The following is a 17,686-nucleotide window of genomic DNA, read 5'->3' on the forward strand; positions in this document are numbered from 1 at the left end:
ATGTACTGTTTTTGTGGAAAAGAGAAACAATCTTTCCTAGACTTTTTTTTCCCTGTTGTTAAATGCACTCTTTGCCAGATATCTATAAATCAGGTAAAAGTTATTAATATATACTTCGTCCGTGTGCACCACACCACGATGCTGGGGTGAATATGGGGTAGCAGGAAATAGTCACGTGAGTTTAAACCTTTTGAACCGTGTTTTAAAACAATTTTTTGAAAGAAAATCTATGTAAACTGCTACGGTAAGATTATATTATCCTGCAGTGTGTGGTGAAATAACACAGGTTATTATTATTATTGTTATTATTATTATTATTATTATAAAGTAGTATATTCTATTTGAGATCGCAAGGGGCTCATTTGCCAGTGATGTACAGATCTTGAGAGCTGCAGGCTTCATGTAGCCATGAGGATGACTGCATGCTTGTGGCTACGCTGGTGCACGCATAGCCTTGCAGGCAGCGCAGGATTAAACCCCGTGGAGGCCCCTAGGCGGATATATATATACACACACACACACACACACACACACACACACACATATACTGTACCGTACTCTAAAAATTACTCTTGCTCTAGCACTAAAAATATCACTTTAATTGAAAGAAAAAAACTTTAGGCTTACTATCTTAAAAGTTTACACTCCCAGATGTGCTGCATCAGTGTCCAGAATTGGTTGGTAAGCGCGCGCTCAAGGCTGGTGCCACGTATTTAATTAGGGCAATGTTTTTTACCTGTTAAATTAATGGGAGTATAATTATATAATTCCTAACGGGCAAAGGTAATATAATTTAAATCCACATTAAAAAAAAAGGTATTATGATAGTGGAGTCGAACAGTACAGGACTGATACGTCTCTGATATACATTTTAAAATCTCGTATCGGTATAATATCAAGATTTAATTAAGCAAAAGGACGAACACGTTGAACAGTGAAAAGCGAGCTCACTTCGACGGTGGGGACCCCAACACATTCTGAAACGGCTGCTTTTGACCCCTCCCCCCCATGTGGGCCACGCCCCCCTGTGGCCACGCCCCCGCGCGGTTTGGAGTTCTTCGAGCTTTCGGTTTCCCTTTCCCGCGCCGCCGGCAGGAATTTCTCCCGCACGACGTCCGTGCTAATACGCGAAGTGAAATGAAGTCGAATATTATTAGACATCACTTTGGCCTCCTTTTACTTTGAAGATACGAGTTCAGATGAAATTTTAATCCGTTTCCGTCTGTGCGTCCTGTTAGCCGTGAGGTCACTTAGGCACGTGTACTGCGCGCTGCCGTCGAGGAATTTGGTTGCAAACGTTTAAATAAATAAATTAAGCAAAGAAATTATACAAGGCACATTAAATAACCTGAAAGAGAAATCTTAAAGATCAAGGAACATGTCACGGGTAATATTTACAGACGTGTGACACCAAGGATGTTAATGATGTTAAGCAGTCGGCGCGAAAGAAACGAAATATAAACCCAAAAAAGGCCAACCGATGACTTAATTCAGCTTCGGGACGTTTTCTGTATAACTGTTAGACAGGAAACGCTGTAATCCCATAACTGAACTAAGCAAATCCGGTGACACCTGAGTGACAGAAAGTTTCGATTCACATGTGAGGCCGCGTTTTATGGCCACGCCCACTCGCTTACATATTCAAATAGGTATCGGTTCCTGATACACGGTTTCGGTTTCTCATGAGTCTACGACCGAGGGGATAACGAAAGAACAACGTGACAACACGATGTTTTATATCATCATCTTTATTTGGGTGGTGTTCTGCATTGATGGTAAGGGCGTTCGTTATTTTATAGTTATTATATTATATAGTTCATCATTATTATTATTATTGTGGTTATTAAATTCATAGGCGGGCCTATATGGAATTCTGCGTCTCAGTCATTTCCCGGTATTAACGTTTCGAAAGTGACTGATTGATTAATTAGATCAAATGCTAAAATGGGCTTTTTAAGAAGTTTTTGGGTTTTGACTGGAGCGTTTCAAAACAAACCCTGTTTTCACAGGTCATGCCATTAAAGAGCTGCACCTGGTGCTTCACTCTCTTGCTGCTACCCTCTATGAGTTCTACCTTGCCGTTTTGTGCGTGCGCCGTGGCACGCTGCTCATCCTCAGATCACGTATGTCGTTGTTCACTGCAGGTTGTTTATTCGTTAAGATTACACTTCCTTATTCTTTTCACTGCAGAGGTTCAGTCGTGTGCTTTTATGCAGACTTCCCCCAGGATGGGAGAAATGGCGCCGCGCAGTTCGCGGAAGGCGTCTGTGAAGCATGCCGGACGCTGCCGTACCTGCTCGGCGCGGCGACTGGCCTGTGCGTGGCGGGCAGCCACGCCCTGAAGGGGGCGCTGTTCCTCGTACCGTCGACCTTCGGCTTGCTGTTTGTGGACGACGCCGGGATGGAGAGGTGGAGAAAGGAGCGGAAACGAGCCAGGAAGAACGCGCAGGTGGAGCGGTACCCATCCGTGTACTGCTATGACCCCATGACCTTCCCGAGACTGAGGACTGGGAAAATGTACTTCCAAGACTGACTGACTATGCAACACAATCTAATGTAATCACAAGAAATATGCAGACAAATGATTCTTTAAATGCACTTTAATTTTTTTTAATCATTAATTAATCATTAATCATTAAAAATGTTTCATGTTGCCTTATACAAAATCCACACTTATTGCATGCTAATTCACAGTGATTTGATTGTTTAGTGGTGTTTTGGTCAAGTATTTCCTATTATAAATTATTGACATTTAAAATATCTACAACTGTTCATCAAAAACTACAGATGTTCCAGCCACAAGGACGGAACGGCTGCTAATTATTGCGGATTGTGTGCTGTTTTGTGTTTTAGTTTAAGATTAACTTAGTTTATTAGTTATTAGTTTCATTAATTATTAATTATATATAATATTCATTCATTAGTTTCCGGGTTACTTGAGTGTATTAGCTTAATACTTATTATTATTACTATTAACCGCATTATTATTCCTGTTAACGTAACTGTTACACACTTGGTGGTGTGTGGTTGCTTCTCGCAAAGTAGATCCGATTTCCTTGGAGGGATCAGGGTGTAGAGGCCGTCGATAGAGAAACGTGTCAGTGGTGTAGCTGATTCAGCGATTGCTCATACGCCAGACAGGAGGGGTTTCCGGCCCACAGCGGCAGGGGTTGGGTGTTAGAAACTTGATTGGACTGTGCATCGGATGTTTGGAAGCGCTGGGCCAGGATGCTGTGGCGCTCCCAAAGCCTCGGACGCCGTCACAGCCTGGCACATGCCTTCATCTGAGGAGTCACCCTGCCGACTGTAGCCACGGAGAGAGGAGATGTTACTATAGCATCTGTAGTACAGATGACTGGAAAGGGTATTTAATTCAACTCTCAGAAAATTAATGAAAATTAATTCGCTCCACCTGAGTGTCGGAGGGACATTAGGGACAAATTAAAGGAAGGTTTCTTTAACATGGTCGAGCTGTGTGTGTGTGTGTGTGTGTGTGTGTGTGTGTGCGCATGGTCTCGCTCACCTAGTGTTTGCCATATTCTTCTTACTGCTGCCCTGTTTATCCTGTATTCAACATGGTCAGCTCTGAGAGAGAGAGAGAGAGAGAGAGAGAGAGAGAGAGAGAGAGAGAAGGAAGAAAGAGATTTAAAATATCAAAATGACCAATATTTTTATGCACCAGGGCAACTGGAATCCCAACCAGTGAGGATAAAGAAGTCTGTGTTGAATTTAATATTGAAATTTGAGCAAAACTTCATAAAACAAATTATTTTACAGGTGGCGCAAGCCCCTCACGTGCTAGCCCAGTATCAACGTTATAATAAAAATGGTTGTATAATGGTGAACACGTGGTGAACACTGTCCACCGGGACAGTGTGCCGAGGTGAGAGACAAATGTCCACGTACAGTCCGGACTTGGACACGGCCCCCATCCTGAGCAGAGCCGAGAGGACGTTCTTCTGGGTGTCTGAGGACAAGCATTCGTGTGAGCGCGCTTCACCTGTAGGGGGCGACAGAGAATGCGGCGAGAGTAGGTGAAGGAGAGGAGCGACACCGCAGAGGAAGACAGACGAATGAGGGGAGGGCTCAGAGAGATACAGGACAGACGCAGGACACAGGACAGCGATACAGACGGAAACAGGACAGACGCAGGACACAAGGCAGATACAGACGGAAACAGGACAGACGCAGGACACAAGGCAGATACAGACGGAAACAGGACAGACGCAGGACACAAGGCAGATCCAGACAGAAACAGGACAACATGGAGATTCGGGACACAGGACAGAGGTACAGACAAAAACAGGACAGAGACACAGGACAGAGGAGATGGATACAGGCAGATACAGGACAGAGGAGATGGATACAGGCATATACAGGACAGAGGAGATGGATACAGGCATATACAGGACAGAGGAGATGGATACAGGCATATACAGGACAGAGGAGATCGATACAGGCAGATACAGGACAGAGATACAGGCAGATACAGGACAGAGATACAGGCAGATACAGGACAGAGGAGATAGATACAGGCAGACACAGGACAGAGATACAGGCAGATACAGGACAGAGGAGATAGATACAGGCAGACACAGGACAGAGATACAGGCAGATACAGGACAGAGGAGATAGATACAGACAGATACAGGACACAGGTAAAGGGCAGGACACAGATACAGGACACAGGTAAAGGGCAGGACACAGATACAGGACACAGGATCGAGACAAAGACGGAGAGTAAAAGAGACAAACAGACTTGACAGACAGTGTTCAGGTATGACACGTTTCATGACACACCAGGGCCTTTTACTGCTGCCCTCTGAAAGATGTCCACACACACACACACACACACACACACACACACACACACACACACACACACACACACAGCACCTGTAATCCAAGGGTATATACTAGAACCTAAACACATCCCAATCTTATGTAGAGATTATATCACGCAATGCATCATATAATCTGCCTGTTCTAGTGATCTGGTCCAAGTCTGTGGAATAGTCCATGAACTAAGAGTACTCTGACATTAATCCAAGAGGTGTTATTCATCCATTTCAGATGGGGGACGACGTCGCGACCTGCGGACCGCATAGCGGAGTAGGTGAGCAGCTGCCCGGGTGTATGCGGCAGTGCGATTGGCGGAAGTAAATGTTTGGACACTGGAGTTTACAGCACGTTGGGGTGGGAGGGAGGTATCCCTCGGTATCCCTCCGTAGCGTTACCGGATTACCTGATATAAGGAGTTTCATCGCGTCTGCACGGACGGCCGGGACAAAGCTCTTCTCCGTAAACACCTGCAATCTCTCGTCACACAAAATTCTAAACACCACCTAAACAAAAAAGTAAGGGACCGTCAGTAATTACGCACGCTACATGTGGGTCACTTATCATAATCCCGTTTGTCCCTCGGCAATTATATTCCTGTTCTAATAACTCATCGAGTGGCCCCCGGTAAAGTGTAGCGTGTTGAATTTGGAAATATTTCCCTAAAGTGACTGGGAAAAAAAGACAGACAGTTTCTTAAACTAAAATATAAGAGTGTACAGTTGTCTCCGGTCACCTGGTAGGTCTCGATAAAAGGTTCTAGAATGGCACTGAGGAAGACAATGGTATCTCGCTCTTCTTCAGTCGGTTTCAGCTCGTGGTCTGTGGCGCTCACCGCTCCACACTGCTGTAGACCAGAGCAGCCTTCCTCAAAATCCTGAGAGAGAGAGAGAGAGAGAGAGAGAGAGAGAGAGAGAGAAAGAGAGGGAGGGAGAGAGAGAGATTGACTAAAAGTGTGGCTCCGGCGGGGTCTGGGGCAGAATCTTCCGGCGTGCGTCCCCGGGACGGCCGGTCGCGGCCTCACCTGCGGTCCGCAGCCGGGCACGAAGACGAACTCGTTGGCGAATAGATCTCTCAGGAAGCAGAAGTGCCTGTAGATATCTTCTGCAGCAGAAAGGACAGGCGTGGGAGGATGGCGAGGTCACTCGGCCGAGAAGCCTTAAGATGTTTCATCTTTGGGTTGACACCAACAGCCTAATTACAATCAAAGCCTGACCCTCAATAACATGACCGTCTGCCTTCCAACGACAGCGAAGACAGACAGGCTTGGGTGGGGGGGTCCACCTTATTGTCAGGTCAAGCCACACCCCGAACTCAAACCCGACGGGTCGACCCCCGCACTTCTCCCAGACCCCAAACTTCACCTCCCTTTTGGCTCGGGACTTCCTCCTCAAGCCTGTTCTCCATCTCCAACCTCGACCAAATCCTATCCCTTCTTTCCCTTAACCCCAAACCTGACCTTCACCTCTGCCTCTAGTCCTGACCTTCACCTCTGCCTCTAGTCCTGACCTTCACCTCTGCCTCTAGTCCTGACCTTCACCTCTGCCTCTAGTCCTGACCTTCACCTCTGCCTCTAGTCCTAACCTTCACCCTGCCTCTAGTCCTAACCTTCACCCTGCCTCTAGTCCTGACCTTCACCCTGCCTCTAGTCCTGACCTTCACCCTGCCTCTAGTCCTGACCTTCACCCTGCCTCTAGTCCTAACCTTCACCCTGCCTCTAGTCCTAACCTTCACCCTGCCTCTAGTCCTAACCTTCACCCTGCCTCTAGTCCTAACCTTCACCCTGCCTCTAGTTCTAACCTTCACCCTGCCTCTAGTCCTAACCTTCACCCTGCCTCTAGTCCTAACCTTCACCCTGCCTCTAGTTCTAACCTTCACCCTGCCTCTAGTCCTAACCTTCACCCTGCCTCTAGTCCTAACCTTCACCTCTGCCCTTTCTCTAAGCCATAAACTTCACCATATGGCCTACTTTAAAAGTTGATCTTTGGCCAATAATAATAATAATAATAATAATAATACCTGTTAAGTCTGGTGGCTCATTCCTTCCCTAGAAGGTCAGTTTTATAAACACACATCCAGAAAACCAAACACTTACAACGCTCTGATAGGCTGGCGGATAATGGAGAAGACGCTCATTGAGGAGACGGCTGTCCTCGGAAAGCCAGACCCTGACCAGCGACACGGATGGGGATGTGTCCATGGCCTGGAGCTGGCCCTGAGCTGGGACAGATGGAACCGCCCCCGGACTCCAACCCGACAGGGCCCGGTTAAACTTTCCCGCCAAACAGGACCTATCCGGTTTGTCCTGCGTATCCTGGTCATCGGAGGATCGTGCCAGCACTAGATGACGGGGCATGCGCGAGCGGTATCCGTGCCGACCATATGCGATTAACCTCAGCTACCTCGACTCCTTCAACTACCACGACAGCCCAAGAGGTTGCGCCGTGTCCTTTGGCCTAAATGACAGCGCAAAAGGGCAACCCAGGTTGGGGATAGGGGATAGGATCGGGTCAATGCTGGGGTCGAGACCCCCCCCCCCCCCCCATCATAAACCAGGCCCAAATTCACCTCAGAACAGATACACCCAAATCCTAGCAGTTTTATTGACTGCCCAAAAGACCACAAACCCCCACAATACCACCGGGGAAGGCCAAACATTTCAGGGAGTTGTCAAATGGCAGAAACTGTCATTCACCATCTAAAACCCCTATGCAACCGCAACAGCTACATCCGTGGCACCTACGAGTTCATAGGTCATTAAAAAGCACCTCCGCACGTCTCCACGAGCCGCTACACATCTCCACTTCGCTCCGGGTAACGTTCTGTGCATTCCCCTTAGCTTTACCAGTCACAATCCTCCACCTTTACTCCACCCTACTGCTAGTGTGTGTGTGATTGTGTGTGTGTGTGTGTGTGAGTGTGTGTGAGTGTGTGTGAGTGTGTGTGTGTGTGTGAGTGTGTGTGTCTCTGTGTGAGTGTGTGTCTGTGTGTGTGAGTGTGTGTGTGTGAGTGTGTGTGTGTGAGCGTGTGTGAGTTTGTCTGAGTGTGTGTGTGTGTGTGTGTGTGTGTGTGTGTGTGTGTGTGTGAGAGTGTGTGTGTGTGTGAGTGAGAGTGTGTGTGTGTGCGCACGTGCGCGCGCGCACCTTGACTGTGGCCCGGGACCGTTCCCATGGCGACCGCCACCATAGCGGGGCGCGTGAACACGTGCAGGGCTTGATTCCTGTAGGAGGCGCACATGAGGACAGCAGACGCCCGCCTGAACACGCCCTCCTCTTGAGTGACGGGTTCTGGCCCCGCCTCTTCGACCAGCCAGACGCACCCCTCCTCGCACCTTACTACGGAACGGTGCAGGGCCATGCTCGATGACATCACTTCCAAATCGGGAAGATCGGCTACAAAACAACGATCTCGTATTTAGACCCCGTTACCGGCCAGGCCGTGCGTGTCCCGTATACCCTGGTGCGTTTGCTTACCGGGCCAGTCGAGGCGGGCTCCGAGCTGCAGCGCGATGCCGCGCAGCCACAGGGTGTCGCGGGCGAGCAGGTCCCAGCGCGTCCCGTCCGGCCTCTGCAGGACCAGCAGGGCCGTCAGGCTCCAGGGACTCAGCACGGTGCCGCGCTCCTGCAGCCTCACCACCCGGTGGGCCACAGCGCTCGCGAACGCTTGCGACTCCTCGCTCGGCCTCCCGGGCAGGTCCCTGCGCCCGCAGAGAGAGAGAGAGAGAGAGAGAGAGAGAGAGGGAGAGAGGGAGAGGGAGAGAGGGAGAGAGAGAGAGAGAGAGAGAGAGAGAGAGAGAGAGAGAGAGAGAAATGACTGCCAAGTTAAAATCTTAAAGTTAGAAAAGTTGAAATTTTAATCATTAACCATTTCAGGTTTTATTTATCATTACCATTTAGGTTTAGAATTTTGTGGTTTTTTGTTTGTTTTGTATTTGAAAACTGGGACTGTGTACTGCCTGGGCACCAGGTCGGCACATACCTGGGCACCAGGTTGTACTGTCCGCGGCCGATCCGCCCCTTGGCCAGCTCTCTCACGGACACGGGGTTCCCGAAGTACACGTGCATGCTGCCGTAGTCCTGCTCCAGAACACGCCGGGCCTTCAGTAAACCCTGCGCGCACACACACACTTGCACACACGGTCGCTACGGAAACTGCCCGCGTTAGCCAAGATGGTAGGTGCGTACCCGCGTGGTCTCTCTGGGTTTGGGCACCCCCAGCAACTCGTGCGCCAACAAGGACTCCTCCAGGACGCGGTCGTAGCTGATGCTGACCGGGACCAGGCTGAGGTCATACACCTCGCCTTTTAGGAAGGGCTCCAGGACCATGTGCATCATACCTACATACACACACAAACAAACACGAGTTAACTCTCTGGAGCAGTGGGCATCCAGCACACAGTGTCTATTCTAAGACTCAATAATGTTTATGGTGTGAGTTGGGTTAGTTAATCTGGTGGTGTAAATTGGGTTAGTTAATCTGGTGGTGTGAGTTGGGTTAGTTAATCTGGTGTTTAGTTACCCATCTTTGGTGTGAGTGACTTCAGTGTCCGACTGCGCAGTCCTTCGACATAAAACTCTACAGGAGCGAAGCCCGTCTGCAAAACACAACGCTCATCTTAAGACTGTCTCTGTAGTGTACGGTCTCATGTTAAGACAGCGTACCGTCTCTGTAGTGTACGGTCTCATGTTAAGACAGCGTACCGTCTCTGTAGTGTACGGTCTCATGTTAAGACAGCGTACCGTCTCTGTAGTGTACGGTCTCATGTTAAGACTGTCTATATAGTGTACTGTCTCCTGTTAGTAAACTACAGAGACAGTACAATGTCTTATCTCATCTTAAGACTGTCTATATAGTGTACTGTCTCTGTAGTGTACTAACATGAGACAGTACACCATATAGACAGTCTTAAGATGAGATAAGACAGTGTACTGTCTCTGTAGTGTACTCTCTCATCTTAAGATAGTGTAGATCATGCCACCTGATGACCACAAAGGAACATCTGAAAAATGTTTAACGGCAGCAACAATGACCAACATTTGCCGAGACTTTAACTACCGTCGAGACTATGATGTAACACCTAAATCCAGTATGTAAATTATACAAGATCAGCCAAAATGTCAAATTCACATTGACTTTTCATCATGAAGACTCTAGCCAAGCTTCTCACCCGCACTATGGTTCGGACGTACTCCGAGAGCACCGCCCAGTAGAGCTTATCCGAGCCAATGGCGCGCCGGATAAAGAACGCTCCTGATCGACGGAAGATCTCGCCGATCAGAGACATCCCCATGAGAGCTGGAGGAGAAAAGAACAGGTGATGTATTGCTCACGTAAACAAACAAACAAACAGGCAATAAACCAAGGAAACAAACTGCGCCTACTGAAATGGACGAACCCACTGGTTTTTTGCACGTTTGGGGTCAGAGGTCACTACTGCATTTTAAAGCTAATTTACATGGAAACAAAACTAACCTGACCGCCCTTCGGTCGAAACGTGACCAAACTCAAAGGTTTTTTCGCCGTCATTTTTAGTTTGTCTGTAATAGATACTTGCGAATTCCAGCTGCGATGACCGGGATAGAGAGGTCGTAGGTGAACATGATGTATGACAGGACCAGAAAGTCCACGTAACTCCTGTGATTGGGCATCAGGATGACGGGATGCTCCTGAGTGGCCTGCTGGAGCTGAGGGGCGGGGGGAGTGAGAGAAGGAGGGAGAGAGAGAGAGAGAGACACACACAGGAAAAATAGATCTTTATTCCGTAATCTGATACTGCAGCCAGTGACTGCATGCAAAACCACACACACACACACACACACACACACACACACACAACATACTACATACTACATGCTTGAAATGTACTACCACTTATGTGTACATACTAGAAATGTACTACTACTTATGTCTAGTATGTGGTTCAAGTTCGGTTTATTTGTCACATACATAGTCATACACAGTATAACTCGCAGTGAAATGGATACAGTCAGGGACTGTGACATATGATAGCCCACAAAACAGAGAGAGAGAGAGACTGAGAAAGTGTGTGTGTGTGTGTGTTTGTGTGTGTGAGGGAGCGAGAAAGAGAGACTGAGAAAGTGTGTGTGTGTGTGTGTGTGTTTGTGTGTGTGAGGGAGCGAGAAAGAGAGACTGAGAAAGTTGTGTGTGTATGTGTGTGTGTGTGTGTGTGTGTGTGTGTATGTATGTGTGTGTGTGTGTGTGTGTGAGGGAGAGAGAGAGAGAGAGACTGAGAAAGTGTGTGTGTGTGTGTGTTTGTGTGTGTGAGGGAGCGAGAAAGAGAGACTGAGAAAGTGTGTGTGTGTGTATGTGTGTGTGTGTGTATGTATGTGTGTGTGTGTGTGTGTGTGTGTGTGTGAGGGAGAGAGAGAGAGAGAGACTGAGAAAGGGAGAGAGAGGGGGAGAGAGATAGACTGAGAGAGTGTGTGTGTGTGTGTGTGTGTGTGTGTGTGTGTGTGTGTGTGTGTGAGAGAGAGAGAGAGACTCAGAACACAAACAGGCTAAAAGACTGAGGCACCCAGAGCACTCCAAGGACCGGCGGTCCAGCGCTCCGGACCCAGACTCCGTTACAGGCCGGTTCTGACCCGCGCCAGGCCGTCCTCGTTGACCTGTATTCGACGGAAGAGCCTGGTGAAGATCTTGCTGAGCGCGAAACCCAGCAGGCGGATGAAGGTCACCTGCAGGTTCTGACTCATCTCGTCCAGTAAGGCGGCTGCCTCCTCCCTCACACGCGCCTGCGGCTTGCCAGATTCTGCTGCTACCTGCACATAGGATGTGTGTGTGTGTGTGTGTGTGTGTGTATGTGTGTGTGAAAGTAGTACAGCATTAGCATAAAAGACCTTATTTATTTATTGCTGCTCCTTCCACTTCATCTACCACGCTGGCCTGGCGTGTCTCTTGAAACGGCCGCTTTTTAATTTATTCTAATTTATATTTGAATATTAAAAACATCTCACCCCATGCCCCGCCCTCCGAATGACCTCTCACCTCCAAGACGACGTAGCGCAGATGCTGAGATTCCAGCACCATCTTATTGAGCGCGCTCGGCGAAGGAGGCGGAGCCCCGCAACCCGGCGGGGGACTGAACGCCCTGAGGGCGTGGCTTATGTCGCTGCCCCGCCTCCTCTCCTCCAGAATGTCGACGAAGCTTGCTGGCTCCGCCCTCGAACTCTGCGCACTCTGCAACAGATGGCCCCCCCGTATGGTGTGTATCCAGTCCAGGTGTACAAATCCAGCAAGCTAAGCGCTACAGCGTCAAGGTTGGCTACAGTTGAGAGATGCAAAGTTCACGTCCAGATCACTAAACCTCCACCAATCTGCAATCTGCACATAATGTGCCGTTGTCAGTCCGGGATCTTGGAAACACGTGCAGAGGAATAACGTTTTGTCATGGAAAACTCCTGCATATCTCAAAGTGTTTGGGCCAGCGTGCGGCATGCATTTCAGTCTGATGCTCTCACCGGATGTGTAACACACAGGCACAAATCAACCCTGCCACTGTACCAACACACACACACACACACACACACGTGTGAAAGTCGCTGCTACGGTCTGTACGGTCTTTTCTGTCAAACAATTGTTGTTGGAATGAAAAATAAAAGTTACTCGAAAAGGTGTTTCGACAATAACAATAACACACAATAGCACACACCGTCCCATTGCTTCCCTGCAAGAAGCAAACCGAGGAGTGTGTGCTCACCGTAAGAAAAACAGCAGAAAAACAGGATTAATGCAAAGATTTAACCGGGGTAATCTAGGAATTAGCCCCCGGACCCCACAGTACAGAGATTCCGGGGACCGACCACCAGGTGCAACAAGCAAACTTAACCTATTAATATAATAATAATAATTATATATATATATATATAAATGCAATCGACAGTTTCTCCTCAAGATCTGCCGGGACGTCAGGCTGTGTTTAGCAGGCATAATTCGCGAAGCATTGTCGAAAGGTTATTTATAGAAAAAACGCGAAACAAAGAACCGTTTCCACCCGCCGCGGCACCGAAAACGGAGCCCAGAAGAGACCGTTGGCAAGCAAACGGTTTTTTTTTTTCTTCCTTACCGGCCGCTTCATGGTGGAGGGTGGAGACCCGGAGCAGGTGCACTTTCTCCCTCGGCTCGAGCGGACGGGACCGGTCACCGGGACGCCGACAGGAACGCGGAGCCAATCCGCTCTCGCGAACTCGGGAACTCCTCCCGGAATTGTCACGCGACCAGTTTGCCTCGGTACGTGCCGCCGTTTTTAATGACCCCGAAAATGCCCGTTTGCACCGTCCCTCGCTTTCACACACACACACACACACACACACACACATACGCACGCACAACGTGGCAGAGGTGATTTGCAATACATAGGTATACAAACGAAGCAAATTTTATTGTATTTTTATTAGGCACAACCAAATTCAGAAACGGCATAATCAGTGAACAGGAGAGAGAGAGAGAGAGAGAGAGAGAGAGAGCACTGATCTTTAACAGAAAGAGTAATGAGTGGTCAAAAACCCAAACCAATAAACAACTTAACTACAAAATAAAAGCCCTTTTCTACACATTTTGATGACCATATTCATCTATATTCATGACTATATTCTACTATCTATGGCTTTTGTGAACCATTTAGTATGAAGACAAAGAATAATGGTTTTTATTTATGAGAAGTTATTTTTATTAAAACTTTTCTACCATTTACGTCTCTTGGATTGGAGCTGGGCGCGGTCAATTTGGGCGCACGCAATGACGTGTCTACCAACGTACCAATCAGAGTTAACGAACTGTTTGTGTCACCTCGTCCGGCCAATGGAGGGTGTACCTCAGCTGACGTCACGTCTAACAAGGCGGGTAAATGAAGCCCGAGGAGGTTGTGGGCGCTCCGGCAGAGCCGTAAAATAAAATATATATTAATTAAGTAAGATTTGGGAAAAATACCCTGCGTGAAATGACCGTAGCTAAACCAGCTAGCATTTTGCATACACTTTAGACCCCTACACACCACCCTGGACTCTGAGGATTGTATACAGCAGAACTGCGTGCACACACACACACGGGATATTGTGGAGTATACAGCAGTTTGATCAGAACTACATCTCAGCTTCAGTGCAATGGTACGAACAACAAATAATTACATTTTCAAGAAAAAGATCATAAGACATCATAGACCAAACTATCTGCATAAATGCCACCATTTTAACAGGCTTTGGCAAAAACATTCAACAGATAGTCATGCACTCTTCAAATACACAAATGATTGCTTTATAAAATAACTTTTAGCCAAATATAAACTTAAAAAAACTTATAATAATAACAGCATTCCTGGCAACCGAGCGCACAGTTTTATCCTAAACATTAAAATATCTCTAATATCTCCCGTGTTTAAGCTGACGCTACAAGTCTTATGTAGCTGATCACCAGTTCTGCTCCTGCTATATTGTAAAGTGCTACTTTATATGTAATATTTGATTGATTTGATTCAGTAAAGCAAAAGGAAAACACTGTTTGGACAGTCACAGTCTTGCGGTTATATATTTCCAGGCTGTCGTGCATTCTTCAGCTGCTGGTTTTGCCTGCACAATCTTGACTGTCCACCAGAGGGAGCTGCTCTCGCCAGAAGGTGAACTGGCTGTATGTGTCACTGCAGGGGAAATCGGACGAACCGGATCTTTTCACCAGGGGAAACACATGGTCCACCACCTCACCCAGGCGCGCATACCTGTACACACGCGCGCACACACACATTTATGACCAACACACACCTTACACAGGCCCGCATACCTGTATACACACACATACACACACAAAACACACACCTTAGAACCAACACACACACCTCAGCCGGGTGCACAATCCTGTACACACACAAAAGACAAGCCTCAGGACCAACACACACACACCTTAAGACTAATACACATCTTAGGACCAACACACACCTTTGTGTTTTTGGCCTCACAGGACAACATACCCTGGTCCTCCTACAGAGGGCGCTGTTTTATCAGTGCACTCCATTTTTGAAGTTTAACTCCCATGCAGTGTGTCCAACCACATAACAGATGGCACAGTTGTCAAATAGGCTCTAAAAATATGTTATTATTACAGAAACACACACACGTACGCACAGCACATATGTGCACACAAATACAAAACCTTGGGATTTGAAATCACAAGTCACTCCAAACCAACACATGCACACCGACACACCGACACACACACACACACACACACACACACACACACACACACACACACACACCACTTACGAGGAAACGTTGGTCTTGGCATGCTCTTGTACCAGTTCTCCTTTGGGGTTGACGGTGAAGATCCTGTTCAGAGGAACTCCCACCTCCTTGTACGAATACACATCCTGTAAAACCCCAGCACATGGAGGTACAGACTCAGCACCCTTCTGCTTAGGGGTGTGTGTGTGTGTGTGTGTCTTGACTGTGTACTCACCGTGGCCCTGTTCCCAAAAGCGGCATAGAATGGCTGTGTGTTTGGATAGAACAGGTTTTTAATGTCATTCAGACATTCCACCTTAAACGTCTCCGGTTTCTTCTCAATCACCTCCCTGTAAACATTTATATGGTCGGCATACGTCAGATACTCGAACCCAGACAGCTGTACTCAGAACTGTATTTGTACAATGAATTTGTAAGATTTGTACCATTTTAGGGAAATGTCAGCAGTCCTTCATTAAAATAGGAATATTGGTCAATATTGTGGCGATATCGACACTGCTTATCACACCACGGAATTGTGTGTATCCTTAAGAAGTCATAGCGATGAGTGACGCACACAGATTGAAGGTTTATATAACCTCAAATGTTTGGGCTGATGCAAAGAGAAACCCAGAAGCACCAGAGAAAAGTGGTACAGACCACAGACAATATTCCAAACACCACCTAGAGAAGCCTCAAAACAGACCACAGACAATATTCCAAACACCACCTAGAGAAGCCTCAAAACAGACCACAGACAATATTCCAAACACCACCTAGAGAAGCCTCAAAACAGACCACAGACAATACGCCAAACACCACCTAGAGAAGCCTCAAAACAGACCACAGACAATACGGCAAACACCACCTAGAGAAGCCTCAAAACAGACCACAGACAATATTCCAAACACCACCTAGAGAAGCCTCAAAACAGACCACAGACAATACGCCAAACACCACCTAGAGAAGCCTCAAAACAGACCACAGACAATACGCCAAACACTAGCTAGAGAAGCTTCAAAACAGACCACAGACAATACGCCAAACACCACCTAGAGAAGCCTCAAAACAGACCACAGACAATACGCCAAACACTAGCTAGAGAAGACTCAAAACAGACCACAGACAATACGCCAAACACTACCTAGAGAAGCCTCAAAACAGACCACAGACAATACGCCAAACACCACCTAGAGAAGCCTCAAAACAGACCACAGACAATACGCCAAACACCACCTAGAGAAGCCTCAAAACAGACCACAGACAATATTCCAAACACCACCTAGAGAAGCCTCAAAACAGACCACAGACAATACGCCAAACACCACCTAGAGAAGCCTCAAAACAGACCACAGACAATACGCCAAACACTACCTAGAGAAGCCTCAAAACAGACCACAGACAATATTCCAAACACCACCTAGAGAAGCCTCAAAACAGACCACAGACAATACGGCAAACACCGCCTAGAGAAGCCTCAAAACAGACCACAGACAATACGCCAAACACTACCTAGAGAAGCCTCAAAACAGACCACAGACAATACGCCAAACACTACCTAGAGAAGCCTCAAAACAGACCACAGACAATACGCCAAACACTACCTAGAGAAGCCTCAAAACAGACCACAGACAATACGCCAAACACTACCTAGAGAAGCCTCAAAACAGACCACAGACAATACGCCAAACACTACCTAGAGAAGCCTCAAAACAGACCACAGACAATACGCCAAACACCACCTAGAGAAGCCTCAAAACAGACCACAGACAATACGCCAAACACCACCTAGAGAAGCCTCAAAACAGACCAGTAACAATATGTTAAACATTACCTAGAGAAGCCTCAAAACAGACCGCTCACAATACGCAAATATCACCTAGAGAAGCTTCAAAACAGACCACTCATAATATGCCAAACACCACCTAGAGAAGACTCAAAACAGACCACAGACAATACGTCAAACACCACCTAGAGAAGCCTCAAAACAGACCACTCACAATATGCCAAACACAACCTAGAGAAGCCTCAAAACAGACCACAGACAATATGCCAAACACCACCTAGAGAAGACTCAAAACAGACCACAGACAATACGTCAAACACCACCTAGAGAAGCCTCAAAACAGACCACTCACAATATGCCAAACACCGCCTAGAGAAGACTCAAAACAGACCACTCACAATATGCCAAACACCACCTAGAGAAGACTCAAAACAGACCACTCACAATACGGCAAACACTACCTAGAGAAGCCTCAAAACAGACCACAGACAATACGCCAAACACCACCTAGAGAAGCCTCAAAACAGACCACAGACAATACGCCAAACACTACCTAGAGAAGCCTCAAAACAGACCACAGACAATACGCCAAACACTACCTAGAGAAGCCTCAAAACAGACCACAGACAATACGCCAAACACTACCTAGAGAAGCCTCAAAACAGACCACAGACAATACGCCAAACACTACCTAGAGAAGCCTCAAAACAGACCACAGACAATACGCCAAACACCACCTAGAGAAGCCTCAAAACAGACCACAGACAATACGCCAAACACCACCTAGAGAAGCCTCAAAACAGACCAGTAACAATATGTTAAACATTACCTA

General features: G+C 47.4%; 3 protein-coding genes across 14 annotated transcripts in view; 1 reads left to right on the top strand and 2 right to left on the bottom strand.

Annotated features, from left to right (window-relative positions):
* The first annotated feature begins 1,107 nt into the window (after window positions 1-1,107).
* Window positions 1,108-2,533, top strand: LOC145646267 (uncharacterized). Its single transcript, XM_081695428.1, has 3 exons — window positions 1,108-1,775; window positions 2,010-2,123; window positions 2,217-2,533. The coding sequence occupies exons 1-3, from the start codon at window positions 1,730-1,732 to the stop codon at window positions 2,531-2,533; spliced, it is 477 nt and encodes a 158-aa protein (XP_081551554.1). The 5' UTR covers window positions 1,108-1,729.
* A 52-nt stretch (window positions 2,534-2,585) lies between these two features.
* Window positions 2,586-13,108, bottom strand: gnpat2 (glyceronephosphate O-acyltransferase 2). Of its 6 annotated transcripts, none has more exons than XM_026996289.3 (16): window positions 12,923-13,108; window positions 11,845-12,036; window positions 11,442-11,618; window positions 10,394-10,523; window positions 10,007-10,134; window positions 9,358-9,433; window positions 9,024-9,175; window positions 8,818-8,948; window positions 8,313-8,536; window positions 7,983-8,231; window positions 5,864-5,940; window positions 5,576-5,716; window positions 5,246-5,345; window positions 3,907-4,000; window positions 3,524-3,585; window positions 2,586-3,304 (listed from the first exon to the last, which is right to left on the bottom strand). In XM_026996289.3, exons 1-16 carry the CDS (start codon window positions 12,932-12,934, stop codon window positions 3,261-3,263), a joined length of 1,989 nt encoding a protein of 662 aa, XP_026852090.3. In that variant the 5' UTR covers window positions 12,935-13,108; the 3' UTR covers window positions 2,586-3,260. The 6 variants fall into 6 exon arrangements, with proteins under 6 accessions (XP_026852090.3, XP_035385333.2, XP_026852089.3 ...); XM_035529440.2 differs by having other exon boundaries at window positions 5,864-5,943; window positions 11,535-11,618; window positions 12,923-13,107; XM_026996288.3 differs by having other exon boundaries at window positions 5,864-5,943; window positions 12,923-13,107.
* A 122-nt stretch (window positions 13,109-13,230) lies between these two features.
* Window positions 13,231-17,686, bottom strand: part of lpin1b (lipin 1b) — a 19,827-nt gene continuing 15,371 nt past the window's right edge. For 6 of the 7 annotated variants that reach the window (XM_081695435.1, XM_081695434.1, XM_081695433.1 and 3 more), the window contains 3 exons: window positions 15,304-15,418; window positions 15,111-15,214; window positions 13,231-14,566 (listed from right to left, as the gene is read on the bottom strand). In XM_081695435.1, the coding sequence (XP_081551561.1) occupies window positions 14,404-14,566; window positions 15,111-15,214; window positions 15,304-15,418 (382 nt within the window). In that variant the 3' untranslated portion in view covers window positions 13,231-14,403. Of the gene's footprint in view, window positions 14,629-15,110; window positions 15,215-15,303; window positions 15,419-17,686 lie in introns of all 7 variants that reach the window. The other variant, XM_081695432.1, reaches the window with a different exon arrangement.

The sequence above is a fragment of the Electrophorus electricus genome, chromosome 2, assembly GCF_041902795.1.
Source record: "Electrophorus electricus isolate QZ-2024a chromosome 2, ASM4190279v1, whole genome shotgun sequence".
Lineage (NCBI taxonomy): Eukaryota > Metazoa > Chordata > Actinopteri > Gymnotiformes > Gymnotidae > Electrophorus > Electrophorus electricus.